The 17,822-nt window shown below is 38.0% G+C and overlaps 1 protein-coding gene across 3 annotated transcripts in view; it reads left to right on the top strand.

The window, feature by feature from the left end:
* Positions 1-17,822, top strand: part of col14a1a (collagen, type XIV, alpha 1a) — a 240,953-nt gene that overhangs the window by 88,196 nt on the left and 134,935 nt on the right. For 2 of the 3 annotated variants that reach the window (XM_088326128.1, XM_088326130.1), the window contains exons 6-14: positions 7,201-7,356; positions 7,442-7,561; positions 9,217-9,381; positions 9,505-9,669; positions 12,280-12,419; positions 13,850-13,979; positions 15,689-15,834; positions 15,927-16,056; positions 17,060-17,199. In XM_088326128.1, the coding sequence (XP_088182254.1) occupies positions 7,201-7,356; positions 7,442-7,561; positions 9,217-9,381; positions 9,505-9,669; positions 12,280-12,419; positions 13,850-13,979; positions 15,689-15,834; positions 15,927-16,056; positions 17,060-17,199 (1,292 nt within the window). The remainder of the gene's footprint in view (positions 1-7,200; positions 7,357-7,441; positions 7,562-9,216; positions 9,382-9,504; positions 9,670-12,279; positions 12,420-13,849; positions 13,980-15,688; positions 15,835-15,926; positions 16,057-17,059; positions 17,200-17,822) is intronic. The other variant, XM_088326131.1, reaches the window with a different exon arrangement.

Genomic DNA, 17,822 nt, shown 5'->3' with positions numbered 1-17,822 from the left:
CATACTACGAGGTTCACCTACAGGGCACTGACACGATTGTCCAGCATCTTGCTGCTGCACGTACCCCCCGAAAAAACAACACAATTCTGGAAAGCAGGGCTAAAAATTAAGAAAACACAGATGCCTTTTGGTCAATTTAAGTACAGATACTTAAAGTTTGTATTCTTCCTCCTGCTTTTTAGCACTCTTCTCATTTCCACTTTAATATGGCATCGTAGAGTGGCCAAATAATACACTATGTCCCTATGGAATAGAATAGACTTTATATTCATTGGAAGAAATAAAATCTACCACAAAATTTAAAATTGCAATCCCGATGCTGCAAGAACATTTACAGAATAAAGTACCACAATTAAAATAATAAGGGTAATAGTATAAAAATAAGTAATTATAACTTAAATAAACAAATCAAACAAAATAAAGAACTGAATGAACCCTGGTCATTACTGCAGATTGCTGTTTTTGCATTTAAGGGCAGGGGCCTCAAACTATAATCCCGGGGCCGCTATTGGCCCATGGGCTTTGAGTTTGATAGCACTGCATTGCACTATTGACTTGATTTTATGCAATATACTACAAGTGTCGGTTGTAGTTTCCTAACACTTTTATATTTTCCTCTATCAGGGATGCAAATCGCACTGCTGATCTGCTTTTACAAGCTTGAAGCTTAACAAGACGAGATGTGAGGTTTTAATCAAAGTTTATCACTTAGGGGCATATTCTTAGAAAAAGTGCATAGCTGTGCAGTTTTTGCTTGCCTTTTTACCGTTTAGCACCCCGGATGGAGCAACCCGGCGATGAGAGCGTTTCATTTCGAATCTGGTCGAAAAGAGGGTCATTGAACTTAGTGTATGTGTGTTTAGTTTGTTTAAAAACTTCTCTCTGACTGTGGCTTGATCGGGGGCGCAAAGTACTATTACACATATCAACGATTTGTGTTTCTTTTCAGTAATATCAACAACTTTCATTTGTCATCTGCTGCATTTCAAACAAACGGGTAATAGAATAAGACCAACACTGAATCTAGTCAGTCCATGGGAGTTGTAGTTTACTGCACTCAAATTGTAGTAAGAATAAAAATGGTCGCAATGAAACCAGTGATGTGCGTCTATGTTTGTGTCTGCTGAGGCATAGTCAGATTTAAAAAATAAATAAACCAACAGCTTATTCGTCTTTTGATTCGCAGAGCAAGAAAGCAATACGGTTGCCCCCCTACTTTCGCACGAGATCGTTCGTAAGTTGAATTTGCTCGTAAGTTGCTCCATCTCTACATTTTGTATGTTTGAGTTTATATAGGTATGTTTAAGGCTTGTATAAGTAACCTGTATCATTTTGTACTGAAGAAAAACCATTTCATAAAACAATATGCTATAAAGATACAGTGGAGTTTAACTTACTTTTGGAAGATGGGCTTCAACAGTAAGGCGTCTTTCTAGGTGGCCAGAAAAAAAAAGCGGTCAAACCATTTTCTCAACCGCATCAAGCTTCCTTATTCCACTTTCATTTTAAATGAAATAGCTCGCCTCTTCTTTACACTTTACACCAACCATATCGAATGGATGCACGAGATATTAAACAATAAAAATGTCAAAAAAAAGTTCTTAGCATACGGGAGATACAGTCTAGAACAGGGGTCAGCAACCTTTTCGGTTTCAAATGTCCCTGTAAATCAGTGTCCCACACCAAGATCAATGACTCGCACATTTTTTTAATATCCAACATAGCTGTAATTTTACACCAGTCCAAATATACAACATGGATATACATTTTAATCGTATAATTCAGTGTTTTTCAACCCGTTTTTAACCAAGGTACACTTTTATTGATAAAAAAGTTCAGAGGCACACTGTCTGTCGAAAATGTTTGAAAATGAATTTATGTCAAATATTTCACTGTACTGCCTCACAAGCAGATAATTAGTTTATGAAAGGAAGAAAACAATACTTAAAATAAAAAAAAATGATGTGCTTTGTTATTATTTTTTACAGTACAATCTTAAACTGCTTTGTTAAACAAATTAAGTTATTAAATGTACTGTGCTACCTCAAGAGCAGATAACTAGTACATAAAAAGTATATAAAAATCTACTGCCACCTACTGATATGGATGACTATTACAGTTCCTCATCTGAAGATTGCAAAAATACTGAATAATGGCCTGATTTTTTTGGGAAAGATAAAATTGGGCAAATTTCAGCTGCAGACTAGACAAGGTCTCACGGCACACTAGTGTGCGCCGGCACACTGGTTGAAAAACACTGGTATAACTGACCAATTTATCTTCCACTATCCTTGTTCATCAATCAACTTAAAAATAAATGTGAATAACTAGTGGAAAGCCATCCATGACTTCAACTTTTTGCCACAAGAATTACCAGAATCAACCATTCTTCATCAAAAATGAACTTCAATAAAAAAAACAAGTGATCATAGGTTGCCCACCCCTGCTTTACACACACCATATCGAATGGATGCATGAGGTATTAAACAATAAAAATGTCAAAGTTCTTAGCGCGCGGGAGATACAGTCTAGACTGTTTATACACGAACTAGGAAGATGATGCGGATTTCGTCTTCGAGGTGGATGCTGGGTGACCTTTCACAGCGCCACACACCGGTAGTGGCGAAAAGAAGAACGACAATACTGTCCTGCACTCGGAAAAAGGTGCACACGATACAAAATCTAACTTACAGCGATTTCCGGATATTTTTCGATGTTCGTATGTACAGTTTGATCGTAACTTGTTTGTAAGTGGGGTATTGTCTATAGATAAATTGTAGTATAGATAAAAATGTTTTACTGCTGGGGTCTCAAACTCCATTGAGTTGGGGGCCACTGAAGCTTGGATCCGGGTGAGGTTCTGCTGTTCTTAAAGGGACAGTGTTTTATATTTAGGGGCAGGGGTCAGGGGGTTGTAGGAATTTGTTTAAAAAAAATATACATAAATATATATATATATATATATATATATATATATATATATATATATATATATATATATATATATATATATATATATATATATATATATATATATATATATATTATTTTTTTATCACTAAGATATTTAAATATAGAGAGACAAGTGTGGTTTATTACTTATAGCCTGCACGGTTAGACAAGGTAGCTACGTGACTATGTCATTGTTGCTGTGCAAGTCTCCATCTTTTTTATAATCAGGTGCGACTAATGTATGTACAAAATGTTGTTGTTGTTGTTTTTTTTTTCTCCTTAAATTGGTCCTGGGTGCGGTTTATAATCAGGTGTGCTCTATAGTCTGTAATTTACGGTAATTTGGTTTGTTTTAGCCAATCTTGTTTTATCTGATCAACGTTTAGCTAGCTAACTTTTAACAGATTGACAAATGATACAATTGTAATGTTTTTTTTTTAATTGTTCTCAAACATTTACCATAATTCGCCATAACAGGGTAGAACTTTAAGAGTGACTCATACAAGTATAACATATTTAAAATAAAGTAAAAAGTACCTTATTATCCGCACTATAAGGCGCACCGGGTTACAGGGCGCACCCCGAAAAAATAGTTTTTGGTCCTATTTTTGACATACACAAGACGCACCGGATTATAAGGCGCTACAATGGGAACGTCGACAAAACAGTCAGATAGTTCAGTCCAACTTATTACCCTCTTAACATTCCGAAAGCTTGCAAAGATGCAAATACGTGTCGAGAACACGTGCGGATGCGGTGTCCGTACCATGTCACTCAAATGCATCGTTCCATCATTCGGAAGGTTAAAGTCTTGGGATTCAAGAAATGCCAACCATTCCTTAGTTTATATTTTCTTTTTCGCTCGCAACTTTACTGTATATATGACAATAAACTCTTGGAATTGAGTTTAATTTAAAAATAGACACTCCATTCCATCCATTATCTGCACCGCTTATCACAGAAACATCAAGTTCAGTCTGAAACAAGATACAGGGATAATATATATAGCCAGAGTATCTCACCGAAGTCGTTGTGTTCATAATAATTAATTTCCTTTGTATTGTCATTCTTTGTAACAATGTACACAGAACGAAATGTCGATACACCTGACCCGTTGTAGCGAGCCGATGCAGCCGCAGCCAACAGAGGGCGCCGCCATTTTACCAATTAGGTATGACTCGGCCGAGGCGCGAACCAGCGACCTCCCAGTCTCAAAGCGGGCACACTACCATCTAGGCTACTGTAATGTGCAGCCGTGGTCCTCTTATATCCGTGAGTTCAGTAAATCCAGGAGAATAAAATATTTACAAATACAAAATAGTAAAAAAATGCTTTCTGTATGCCGTCAGCCACGTGCTATATGCCTTCATCTTTTTCGGCCAATTGCAGGCTTTGTTTTGCCGTTTAAGCCAATGCCAGCCTGTAAATGATAAAAAGGATCCGCCCCTTGACCTCCGAATAACTTTAGCCAATAGTGATCGATTCAACTGATGATTGACAAGTCTTTTTTTGGCCAATTGCAGGCTTTGTTTTGCCTTTCAAGCCAATGCCAGCCTGTAAATGATAAAAAGGATCCTCCCCTTGACCTCCGAATAACTTTAGCCAATAGTGATCCATTCAAATGATGATTGACACATTGGTTAGCCAATGAAACGCCGGCAAATAAATCCCAGCATACACCGCGGACTACTTGGCGTTCGAGGGAAAATCTAGTCGGCGGCTGCAAGTTAGTTGCAAGACTTTGCGAATTAATTTTGTTCCATAAATAAGGCGCACTGTATTATAAGGCGCATGGTCAGCTTTTGAAAAAAATAAAGGCTTTTAGGTGCGCCTTATAGTGCGGAAAATACGGTACCTCTTTTTCCACGGTTGAATTGCCACCAAAGTCAAATGATGTCACTTCCTGTAAATGGCTTTTATGGAATTGTATTCATTTTTGGGGGGGCAAAAAACAGGGTTGATAATTACTACTGGGATATGCAGAATTTGAACTAAATAGCAAGTAAAAATATAAATTCAAACATTTCTTTGCATAATGAAATAAAATTTAGCATGTGTGTCAAAAAAGTAATCTAAAATACAAAATACTCTTTGAAATGAATTTTATTTGAGATAAATGATTGCCAACACTTAAAGTGAATTAATAAAGTAGTTTTAATAAATATTTTGCACATTTCAGAGCAAAATCTGGGTAAAAGAAATGTAGCTCCAAACGGAAAAAACATTCACTTACAAATCCAACCTGTTTTGTGTTTATAGAATGTGAGTAAAAAAACAAGATCAACGTGTTTTTATTCATCCCAGGAGAGTGGCCATTTTTATGACTACTGTCGAGAGAGAATGTTACAAATACTCAAGCTTTAGCTGCTAACCACCAATCATGGTTCACCTGCTTTCAGAAGCAGAGCCATTGGTTGTTAACTAAAGCCTGAGTAACTGCAATGTGATTTTCACTCGAGAGTGGGGGTCTCAAATTCAATTGAGTTCGGGGCCACTGAAGCTCGGATCAATGGCCAAATGAGCTTTTCCACAAAAGCAGTGCTGGTAAAAAAACATTCTGCAGTTTTTAAAAGGGACAGTGTTTTATATTTGTCCACTAGATGTCAATGTGATTCGTTGTGCAACCAAAAATGAGACTGGAGGTGAGCAAAAAGCACCATTTTTTTTCACATTTTTACCCAGCCTTTCATTAAGAAAGACAAAAAAAGGAATAAAAAGAAAAGTCGGTGCGAACAATGTGGAAAAAGGGAAAATGAAGAAATGAAATAAAAAAGGAAAGGAAGAAAAGAAAGGAATTAAAGGGAAAAAGGGAAAAAGGTTGGGAAAGCAATTTTCTTGAATTTTACATTTCATCTTGTTCCCTTTTTCATTTCTTTCATTTCCTTTTTTTCCCCATTTTTTATGATTAATTTATTTTTCGTTTCTTATTCTTTTTTAAAAATTAACAAGCTGTGTTTTGGTCACTCTGACTCTCCATATTTTGTCCTCTTCCATTGTGCATTTCACACTCGTTTTCTGTGGCACGACAGAATACAGCGACATCTATAAGACAAATAATACACACAGTCACTTTAACTTTCATATTTACAGGGGCCTCAAAGTATCTTTCTGAGGGCCTTAATTGGCCCTCCAGGATAGAACAAATCTCAAAATGGCCATCCCCAGAGTTGATAAAAACAGGCGATTTTTACCTTTTAACTTATTTTCTCCACACACACATTGCTTTGTTTCAAGGCGGGGTATCCAATCTCTCTAAAGTGAGAGCTACTTTTTGTTACTATCTCGCACAGAGGGCACTCAGTTGGATATGCACCTTTAAAATAACATTGAACTGTATTTATTTATTGACATTTTGGTCTTTGATTCTGGTTTGTACATTTCCTTGTTTTTGTGATTCCATGTTTGTTTGGCACCTTATACTGTATACAATTTTTTTTTTTTTGAGCACGTCTGCGTATCCTGTCTCCCCCGCACGAGTCCATTTATCATTAAAACTTTAAAGTAAAGGCCCATAAGACACAATGTTGGGAATTCCTTCTGTTTGAGCTTTGCATAAAAGGGCTATGTTTAATAATAGTGCCTATTAGTGGCAAAAAAACACTTTCATTCAGTCATGAAAAAAAACATTGATTTAAATACGAGGCAAACATATGAACTGAACTATCATACCAGTGTTAATTTTTATATAAAAAACACAAGTCATAGGTGGAGGAATGTGTAATTTTACATAGTGGATTCCATACCTAGTTGTCGCGCCATGTTTTTGTGGCATCTCGCTGCTACGCAACGATCACTTGGCAGTGGTTTTCCTTTGTTTTAGACAACAGTGCACTCTAGTGGTCAAATATTACACACTGGGGCTTTAAAGCTATGCATCATATAAAAAGCATTTGAAAGAGCATGAGTGCTTGGAGTTGAACCCAAAACCCTTCACTGATGAGGGAACGTGAAGTTACCTGTGCCTTTTTATGAATATAGTGTCAATTGAACCAGAGTGTAGTAATTATAGAACTATCCAAACTGTATTACACTTCGCAGACTTCTGTTGGTTTGTTTTTGTGGGGCGCTAATTACCACTTTTATCTGTTAAGTGGATACTGAAACTTGTAATTGTGGCCAGTGTCACCATCTTTGTGATAATAGACTTGCGTAGAGATGTAAAATCACTTGTTTTTCTTTTTCTCCCCTAAATAAACATTTCGCATCAGAAGACGGCTTTAGCTAGTAACCAATCTGTTGTCTTCCCAGCCGACCAGTTTTTGTGCCATACCGAGTCCATAGCAGACATTGTGATCCTGGTAGATGGCTCTTGGAGTATCGGCCGTGTCAATTTCCGGCAAGTCCGCATGTTCCTGGAAAACTTGGTCAACGCCTTTGAGGTTGGCATCGATAAGACCCGGATAGGTGCGTCTACTGTTGGCTTTTCTCAATGAAATTTTGTGTGTAAAGTATTACTGCATTTTTAATGAGAATTATTTTGAGATTTCAGGTCTGGCCCAGTATAGTGGTGATCCCCGGATCGAGTGGCACCTCAATGCTTTTACTACCAAGGACGCTGTTTTGGATGCTGTCAAGAACCTTCCTTACAAAGGCGGGAACACTCTCACGGGTATCCGAATTTGATCAATTGCACTAAATATGGTGTCTCCTTTCTCTTTCCTCTTAAGAGCCACATAAGATTAAGGATATACTGAAATTGCCTCTTTTATTAACAGAGCACATAAAAATCTGCTTTTTAAATTATTTTTTCAGACAAATGCCCGAATACCTTTAACTAATAATGTTATGCAATAATTTTTTTCAAAGATTATCATTGAAAAAAAAATGCTGCTGTCAAAAAAAGTTTTACTTTATCTTAACTTTCAATTAGAAAATTATGGAAAATCTCTCTCTATCTATCTATCTATCTATCTAGATAGATAGATAGATAGATAGATAGATAGATAGATAGATAGATAGATAGATAGATAGATAGATAGCTCTCATAGGCAAATTATATATCAGATTGTTATACTTTTCTGGGATAACTAATTTAAAAAAACAGCAAACTATATTGGAATACAGCCGTATTACTGTTAAGTTTGTTTTGTCGACACTCAAAATACGGGGAGTAAGCATTATTGAATTTGCAAAGACAACGGGAAAGGACTGTACAAAAAACCCTCACAATTCTATGCTGAGCCCTTTCTATTTATTAAATCTCCTTCAAAACAGATCCACTGTAATGGGTGTGGGTATCAAAGAACAGAAATAATAATGGCCAATGGTGAACGATGTGCATAATAGTCAAAATAACAAATGACAGTGACGTATAAAATTCAATGTTACAAACAGAAGTGAGGAATAATAGTCAATAGTGCAATCTCCTCAGCAGGTTTCTAATGTTAAAAACAGAAAAAGCAGAATTAACCTATTGATTACTTAAAACAAGCACAATGTATCTGTTGGGCAATACAAATGGTATTTGCCAATAAAAAAAAGCATTATACAGACGCTGGCCGACCTACGAATGAGTTCCGGACGATCGTTCCTGAGTTGAATTTGTTCGTAAATTGCTTCAGTGCTATATTTTGTATGTTTAAGGTTTATATAAGTATGTTTAAGGCTTGTATAAAGATAAATAAAGTTGAGTTAACTTACTTTTGGAAGATGGGCTTCAAGAGGTCCTCCTCCGTGGTAAAAAGTGGCCTCATCAAGCTTTTTTGTTCCAATTTAATTTCAAATGAAACGACTCGCCTCTTCTTTACACTTAACACCAACCATACTGAATGGATGCACGAGATATTAAACAATAAAAATGTGAACGTTCTTAGCGCTAGCGATACAGTACACCTTGTTATGATTATACACGAACCAGGAAGTACGAATAAGATGTCTTCTTCTGTGTTTATGCTAAGTGACCTCTCACAGCGCCAGACGGCGGAGAGAAGCACGACAGTACTGTCCTCTACTCGGGAAAAGATGCACACAATACAAAATCTAACTTTATATATATTATATATATTTTTCGACATTCCGAATTTTTTTTCTCGTATCAACCATTTTGCGTGAGTCAAATGTTCATGAGTAGTGGAGCGTCTGTAGTGTATTGTACGAGCAAGTATATTTTCTAGTATGTGCCACGTGCTGCTGAAATATCGCCACGTTTGGCCCCTGGGCAACAGTACGGACACCTCACCCTAAGCTTTCTTTTACGCATGATATAAAACTACTCTTGACTTACTTTCTTTTTGTTTTACCACTTACACCCCCACCCCCTCTTAGGGCTAGCATTGTCCTACATTTTGGAGACCTGTTTCAAGCCTGAGTCGGGGGCCCGCGTCGGGGTACCCAAAATCGGGATCCTCATTACTGATGGGAAGTCTCAGGATGATGTTATACCGCCCTCAGAAAGCCTGCAAAAAGCAGGAGTTGAGCTGTTTGCGATCGGTGAGATTGGGCACATGCCGGGAAGACAGAAGCCATGAATTATCCGGTTACAGCCCGCGTGCGAGTGCCGGCAGTTAGAACAGACCAAAATCCCCCGTGCGCATATTTTCTTTCCCTTTGCAGGTGTAAAGAATGCTGATGAGAACGAGTTGCGCTCTATTTCCTCGGAGCCGGACGACTCTCACGTATATAATGTGGCCGACTTCAACGTTATGAGCTCCATCGTGGAGGGCTTGACGAGAACGGTGTGCGAGCGAGTGGAACGGCAAGACAAGGACATTAAGGAACGTAAGTGGACATTCGCACGCTAAGTGATGTGCAGTCTAACTGCCTGGAAGGGGATGCACGGGCCATCGAGTGAAGGTGCAATTTGCAGCCAATGACAACAGACCGACATCTTAATGCATTTAATTTGAAAGGGTGGACAATTTCATTTATTTATATCCCGTTCGGAAGTAAAACACGTATGAAGGAACGGGCGAGTACCTACAGTGGCTTGCGAAATTATTTGGCCCCCTTGATCTTTGTGACCTTTTGCCACATTTCAGACTTCAAACCTCAAGATATAAAACTCTAATTTCTTGTGAAGCATCAACAATAAGTGGGACACAATCATGAAGTGGAACACACTTTATTGGATAATTAGAACTTTTTTAACATATAAAAAACGAAAAAGTGGGTGTGCAAAATTATTCAGCACCATTGAGTTAATACTTTGTAGCGCCATCCTTTGCTGCGATGACAGCTTCAAGTCGCTAGGGGTATGTCTCTATCAGTTTTGCACATTGAGAAACTGATTTTTGCCCATTCCTCCTTGCAAAACAGCTCAAGGTTGGATGGAAAGTGTTTGTGAACGGCAGTTTTCAGTTCTTTCCACAGATTCTCAATTGGTTTGAGGTCTGGACATTGACTTAGACATTCTAACACCTTGACATGTTTTTTGGTAAACCATTCCATTGTAGCTTTTGCTTTATGTTTTGGATCATTGTCTTGTTGGAAGACAAATCTCCGTCCCAGTCTCAGGTCTTTTGCGGACTCAGTCAGGTTTTCTTCCAGAATGGTCCTGTATTTGGCTCTATCCATCTTCCCATCAATTTTAACCATCTTCCCTGTCCCTGCTGAAAAGAAAAGACAGAAAAGAAAAACAGGCCTAAACCATGATGCTGCCACCACCATGTTTGACTGTGGGAATGGTGTGTTGAGGGTGATAATCTGTGCTGCTTTTACGCCAAACATAATGTCTTGCATTGTTGCAAAAAAGTTTGATTTTGGTCTCATCTAACCAGAGCACCTTCTTCCACATATTTGGTGTGTCTCCCAGGTGGCTTGCGGCAAACTTTAAATAACTTTTTTTATGGATATCTTTAAGAAATGGCTTCCTTCTTGCCACCCTTCCATAAAAGCCAGATTTGTGCAGTGTTAAGTTTAAAATATCCAATAAAGTGTGTTCCACTTTATGATTGTGTCCCACTTATTGTTGATGCTTCACAAGAATTTACAGTTTTATATCTTAATGTTTGAAGTCTGAAATGTGGCAAAAGGTCACATAGTTCAAGGGGGGCAAATAGTTTCGCAAGCCACTGTACCAGCCTGATTAATTAATTCATTGGCAGATGTTTCTCTTAAATGGGAAGTGTGGGTCAGTCATTTTGACTCATTTTTGCAGGCCTACAGAAAATGTATTGTACTTATATAAGCATATAACATATCAAAATAAAGCTTCAAGTATATTTCTAGCTTTTACTTTTGTTTAGTAAACAACAGGTGGATGGGTGGTTAGCACGCAGCCCCACAGTGCAGAGGTTCAGGGTTCAAGTCCTGCTACAGCAGCCTCCAATTGTGGAGTTTGCATGTTCTCCCTGTATCTGCGTGGGTTTCCTCCAAGCACTCCAGTTTTCTCCCACATTCTAAAAACATGCATGTCAGGTTAATTGGCTGGTCCAAATTGTCCGTAGAATAAGCGAGTGAGTTGTCTGTCTCCGTGTGCAACGCAACAGGCTGGCAACCGGTTTAGGGTGTCCCCTGCCCAAAAACAGCTGGGATGGGCTCCAGCACCCCTGCGACCCTACTGAGGATAAGCAGTGCAGATAACGGAGGGATAGATACAGATTAGAATTATTGCATTCATTTCATTTTTGTTTTGTGTGATAGGTCTAAATGTAATATGATCTTTGGATAAGGTGGTACATTTGCAGTTGTATAGCATACATTTGTACGTATTTTTGTTTAGTTATTCGTCAAACAGTGTTTTTTTGTTGTTTTATATTAACGTATATTCGGTTGTGTTGTGCACTATTTTTTTATATCTGCCCAAAACTTTAATATTTGAATATAAGAGGAAATTAAAAAGCAGCCCTACTAGTGAATTATGTCAATGGGGAAGGATAGTCAATAATGACTGATATTGATGCATATGATGCGGAGGGGTTAAACCAATGTATGGTGTCGAGCATCTCTGCTGATGAAGGGATACATGGCACAGCAACTCATCCCTTGCTGTGCAATGAGCTCAATGTTCAGTGTCAGGTTTGGAAAAGTGAATGGGAATGAATGTTTGGTGAATGTGAGTTTGTTCTTGACTCTAGCCACCTCCAACCAGGGGAATATGGCTTTAGTATATAGATAGATAGATAGATCATTTTAAGTCTAATTTTCTTTCAATGCATGTATAACGTATGTTAATAATACACAGATTTTTGCAATTTCTTGGTTGACCTGTCCTCATACCTGTTGTAATATGTACAGCGCATGAGTTTTAAACATCTTGCTTTGCACATTAGACTAAATTGGTAAGTTGTGTCTTTTAGTCTTCATCAAAAATGATGCATTTAAGAAATCCCTCTCTAATCAGTTAATATTTAAAAAAATAACTTAATTTGAATTTTTTTCCCCCATTAGAGAGAATTGGACCACCGTTAGATTTGGTGACTTCAGAGGTCACCTCAAGGAGCTTTCGAATTACCTGGCGCCACTCGTCAGGAAACGTCGAAAAATACAGAGTGGTTTATTTTCCTGTTCATGGAGGACAACCACAGGAGGTAAAGAGCATTTGTTTTGCCTTTCTGCATTGGTATTGCTTTATCAGAATTTTGCATTTTCTTTTTTTAATTATTTATTTTTTCAGTTATAGCCCCAACTCAGTTCTTCTCAATTATTTTTTACCACGCCCCCATCGGAAGAAGAAATCCGCCTGATTTTTTTTTCTATTTTCTTTTTTTGGTGTTCACATAGTGTTGGCGAGGACAAAACAAATAATTGCTCGATATGGATTGTAACGCAGCACAGCAGCGCAGTGGTTAGCGCATGTGCGGCACAGTTCTGAGGTCATGAGATCGAACTTTCCTGTGTGGAGTTTGCGTGTTCTTTAGTTTCCTCCCACATTCCAAAAATATGCATGTCAGGTTAATTGGTCTGTCCAAATTGTCCCTAGATGTGAATGAGCGAGTGAGTTGTCCCTCTCTGTGTGCCCTTCAACTGGCTGAAAACCAGTTTAGGGTGTCACTTGCCCACTGCCCAAAGATAGCTGGGATGGGCTCCAGCACCCCCGTGACCCTACTGAGGATAAGCGGTGCAGATAATAGATGGATGGATGGATGGATGGGTGGGAACATGTCACCTCCGTCTGTGCCAAACAACGCCCTTGGGCACATTTTTGCTAAAAAAAAACAAGCGTCTTATCAGCGTGATTGGGTTGTTATGTCTTTGGGTGACAGCTTAATTTATTTGGCTTAGTGCTTTCTGCTGCCAACGTTTTTGACATAGCCAGCACACTGGCCTTTGCTTGTGTCCCTCCGTGGTCGCAGTGAAGTGCTACGTACACTTTGTCAAACTTCCACGTCTTAGCTTTAGGAAGCAGAATTTTGCTCGTCTCTTTACCCTGTCTCTCTTTGCCTATTTTGCAACATGTTACACTTTGTATTCAATGCTTATACTGCAGGGAAGCTAAATGTAAACAAAACACGCCAATCAAAACGCCTCTGCGTCCTAGTGTAGTGGAGGTGCAATTGCACTTTATTCCCCACAGTCCATCACGCCCCCCTTGACAGAGCCTCGCGTCCCCCTAACTGGTGGCTTTTTTAGGGTTTTGAATATAAAGGGATATGGCCCGGTTCCCCCACCCCTTAAATGGGTTAATTTTCCTTTGTATGCTAAGGAGAAAAACACGCAATTTTGATTGGATTATTGCCCATTCAACCTGTCATCTTCCTCAAAGAAACATAACAAAATCAGTCCAAATAAAGGTAAATTAGGAATAACATTCTGACAGCAGGTGTGTCAGGCTTTTAAATGGTAATTAGTCCAAGACTGGATAAATGACGTTACTGTTGTCTTGTATTTGTCTTGTTTCCACATCATTCTGCAATGTTATGTTTTCATGTACAAACATTGTTTTCCCCACGTACGTTCCCTCAACCATCTGCTCGCCAATCTCATCTGTTCCACTTCGCACCCTTTGCATGCACCCCAGGCTGTTGTGGACGGCCATGACACCTCGGTGGTGTTGCAGCATCTCAACTCGCAGACCCAATACCAGATGTCCGTGTTTGCTGTCAATGAGAACGAGGCCAGCGAGCCATTAAGAGGATACGAAACCACCCGTAAGTGTTAGCAAACATTTCATGTCCTAAGTTGAGCATCACAGTAAATTATTCAGAAATAAACAGTTCATTGTATATCAAGGTTGACTTTATCACAGCAAAACTCAGGTTAACATTTTTTTAATCAATTAAATAAGAAAAATAATCAACTTTACTAAAATACACATTTTTCAGTTGATTAATATTTGTGCTTATTGCATCTTTTTGCAAAATAATTGCTATTTTTAGTTCCCCTTCAATTTGTTCAACTTGGACCTAACACCATAGTAAATCATTTACAAATAAAGTCCAGTCAAGTCATGTTTATTTGTATAGGCCTTATTGACAAGAAACAAATAGTATTTCAAGTAAATAGGTCTTGTGTAATGGCATATAGTTTTTGCTCAATTTAGTTTTTTTTTAAATTTAACTATTGTTAATTTATTTTAACTGCCCTTTTCTTAAAGCTTACAATAGCATATTGCAGACTGATCGACATTTGAGAAATAAAAAACAATTGGTTTGAAAAATACACACTCTATCTTTTTGTAAGAGATTTCACTTTTGTATTTCTTTGCTTTTTATAACTTTCTTTGCTAAATGTCCCAAATTCTTCCAGCTCTTAATTGCAGAAAGTATCATTAAAATGACATTGTGTAGTATTTAACACATCATAATGTAAAAAAAAACTTAATTCATTACAAAAAAATAACAATATTTATTTGAAAAATAAACACAAATACAAAGACCTTCATATAAAGGAGCAATTTTAAACACTCTTTGATGGAGGAATAGGTATTTATTTTACATAACATGAGGGTCGCCTATAGGTTACTGATATGATTGATCTCATCTTGTTGGTAAGGCTACACCCAAACACCAAAAACCTTGTGAAACGCTGGGCAAAAAAGTGTTATTCGGTAACTTTGAGGCTCCATAGTTTGTATTCTTCCTTGCGGCACTTGTTATCATTTGCAACATTTAGTGTTTAGATATTACATTCTCCCTTTAAAGAACAACTGTAAAAAGAAAATTACAAATATTTCCAAGTAAATCTGTCTTGTTCTTTGCCATTTAATCTTTGCCTACTTTTTGTATTTATTTCCCCATTATACTAGAGTAAGTTTTACCTACCTTTTTCATTGCTTACATACGGTTCCATGCTGCAGAAAGACCAATTAAAATTCAAAAAAGAAATATCATAAAAAGAAAAACAATTTTAAAAGTGTACATTTTGCTTTATACTTTTACAGACGTTTTGATTTTTACATTTATTTCCGTTTTTTTTAAGACTATTATATTTTGCATAATTCTTGCGGCTTTCAAGTGCAAATGTGTCATTAAAAGGATATTGTGTATTATGAATAACCATACCAACAGAAAGTTTCCTTCCCCACTGTGTTTCTTGTTTTTAACTTTGGTCAAAGACTTATGGAATAAAATGATCCGTTTTCTATTCACTCCGGACATATTATGCAGATCGGACATCCACTAATAAAGGTTTTACATGATTACGTTTTGAGTACACAGCCATGCTGTTCTTGATGAGGACACTTCTTTTATGGAGGTCATTTTTAGCGGGTTATTAAAAGTGATTCAGTATTCAATGAATGCAAAATGAAGTTGTTTTGTTGCAACTTTGTCCTGGCAGGGATTAGATTTTTCAAATTTGGTATTTTGTATTCTTGCTCTGACTACTTTTCACTGTGTGTGGTCTTGTGCATATGCAGTGGCTCTTCCCACAGTGACAGGATTCCAGCTGGTAGACGTGACTCACAACAGCTTAAAAGCAAAATGGGACAGCATGAAAGGAGCATCAGGCTACATGGTTCTCTATGCACCAATCACAGATGACGGAGATTTAGCTGAAAAGGAGGTCAAGTCTGACTCAAAAATACTTTTTTTCTTGCTTTTGTATCCATAATACACAATTGTTTTCTTTGTTGTTTATATTGTTTTGTTCTGCAGGTCAAAGTGTCAGAAACGGTGAACGAGCTGGAGCTTGATGCTCTCATCCCCCACACTGAGTATACTGTCACTGTTTATGCTCTGTATGGAGAAGAGGCCAGTGAACCCATTACAAAGCAGGAAACCACTCGTACGTTCTGCAGAGCTATATACTGTACATTTGTTTTGGACATACCGTCTCGAAGTTTTGTTACTCAACCAAAGGCAACTTTATTGAATGTTTACAAAATTTGATTATGTAGTATTGAGTGTTGGCGGATGGGTGGTTATTGCAGAGGTCCAGGATTAAACTCCCTGTAAGAAGTTTGGATATTCTCCCCATGCCTGCGAGGGTTTTCCCACACATCCAAAATATGCACTATAGGTCAATTGGCATATCACGATTGTCCTTAGAAAGGAGTGTGCGAATAGATGATTGTGTCAGTGTGCATTGTAATTGGTTCGGGAACCAGTCTCGTCTGCTCAGTTGTCAGTACCACCAATTGTATGGATGACTTGTGAAAAGGCAGTAGATTTGATCAGATTATTATAGTACTTTTATTCATGGTACCACAGACGAATGTTAATCTTGTTGTTTGTTTCATGACAAAAAAAAATTCCATTCTTATTGTTACAAGTGAAACATTTATTGTCAATGTACTAGGTAAAAAAAGCCCAATTATATCATCAATTGTCCCTGGTGTCGTGACTAAAGATAGTGTGATAATGAGATGAAATCAGACGCCTTTTCATATGTCAACTATGTCACTGGTAGTCCAGCGATTGGAGCTCAGTGCTCTCACTGCCACAACACGGGTAAAAATCAAGTAAATTCTTGTTTATTTGTATAGCCCTTAATCACAAGGAGTCTCTAAGGGCTGTACAGGCGACTACTACACTGTCCCTTGATCTAAAACCTAAATCCCATTACAACCACATTCAGACTTTTTTTTTAGGTTGAAAAAAACACCTCAAAAGGCTCTCTGGTATTGTTCAGAGAGCTGGACTGGTTGTGGAGATGGGCCATACTTGGCCTGCCCACTATAGTTTGGTGACCACTGCTGTAGAGTAAAACATATTAAATTGTGCTACTGGTTCAAGTGTCAGTGAGTTAATTGTGATTCAACACAGTACTTCTCTATTTCTGTGGTCAGTACCGCTCAGTGCACCGAGAAATCTTCAGTTCTCAGACATCACCCACAATTCTGCACACATCAGCTGGGACCCGGCGGACAGTAAAGTCACTGGTTATCGCATGATGTGGGTCAAGACGGATGGAGGCGACACTGAGGAGGTGATCCACTACCTTTTCATTTTGCACACTTGGGTTGGAAAAAGTTACATGTGAGAAAAAGGGACAGAAAATATTACCAACAGTATTTATGCACTTCAATGCTGCTATATCAACTGTGGGCAAACTATAAACTCTGGGCCACATATGCCCCCCAGCGATTTTAATCTAGAACACTGAATTAAAATGGTAAAAATGATCATGACAATATACATAATAGTAAATTAAATACTGCTAATAAAATGCTAAATTGACTGCATTGATATAGCGCTGAGGATCTGCAAAGCACTTTACAATACATTCTCACACACCGATAGCGGAGTCAGCCATGCAAGGCACCTCCCTGCTTACTGGAGGCATTAGGGGTTCGGTGTCTTGCCCAGGGACACTTTGACATTTAACTCTGAGGAGCCGGGAATCGGACCTGTGACCTCTTTGGTCCCGAAAAGATCGTTCTACCTCCTGAGCGGCTCCCACCCAAATAATAGATAAATTATACATATATAATATAAATGATAAAAAATACTACTAAAATTTTTTGGGGGGGAGCCAAATCTTGCCCATTGTATCTACAACCGAAATAGAAAAAAACTACAAAAATTACTGTTGAACTAAAGATAAATTTT

This window comes from Urocampus carinirostris, chromosome 2, assembly GCF_059441175.1.
Source record: "Urocampus carinirostris isolate Australia breed hairy pipefish chromosome 2, RoL_Ucar_1.0, whole genome shotgun sequence".
Lineage (NCBI taxonomy): Eukaryota > Metazoa > Chordata > Actinopteri > Syngnathiformes > Syngnathidae > Urocampus > Urocampus carinirostris.
The sequence above is the reverse complement of the archived record's forward strand: the minus strand, read 5'-3'. Positions and strand labels throughout refer to the sequence as shown.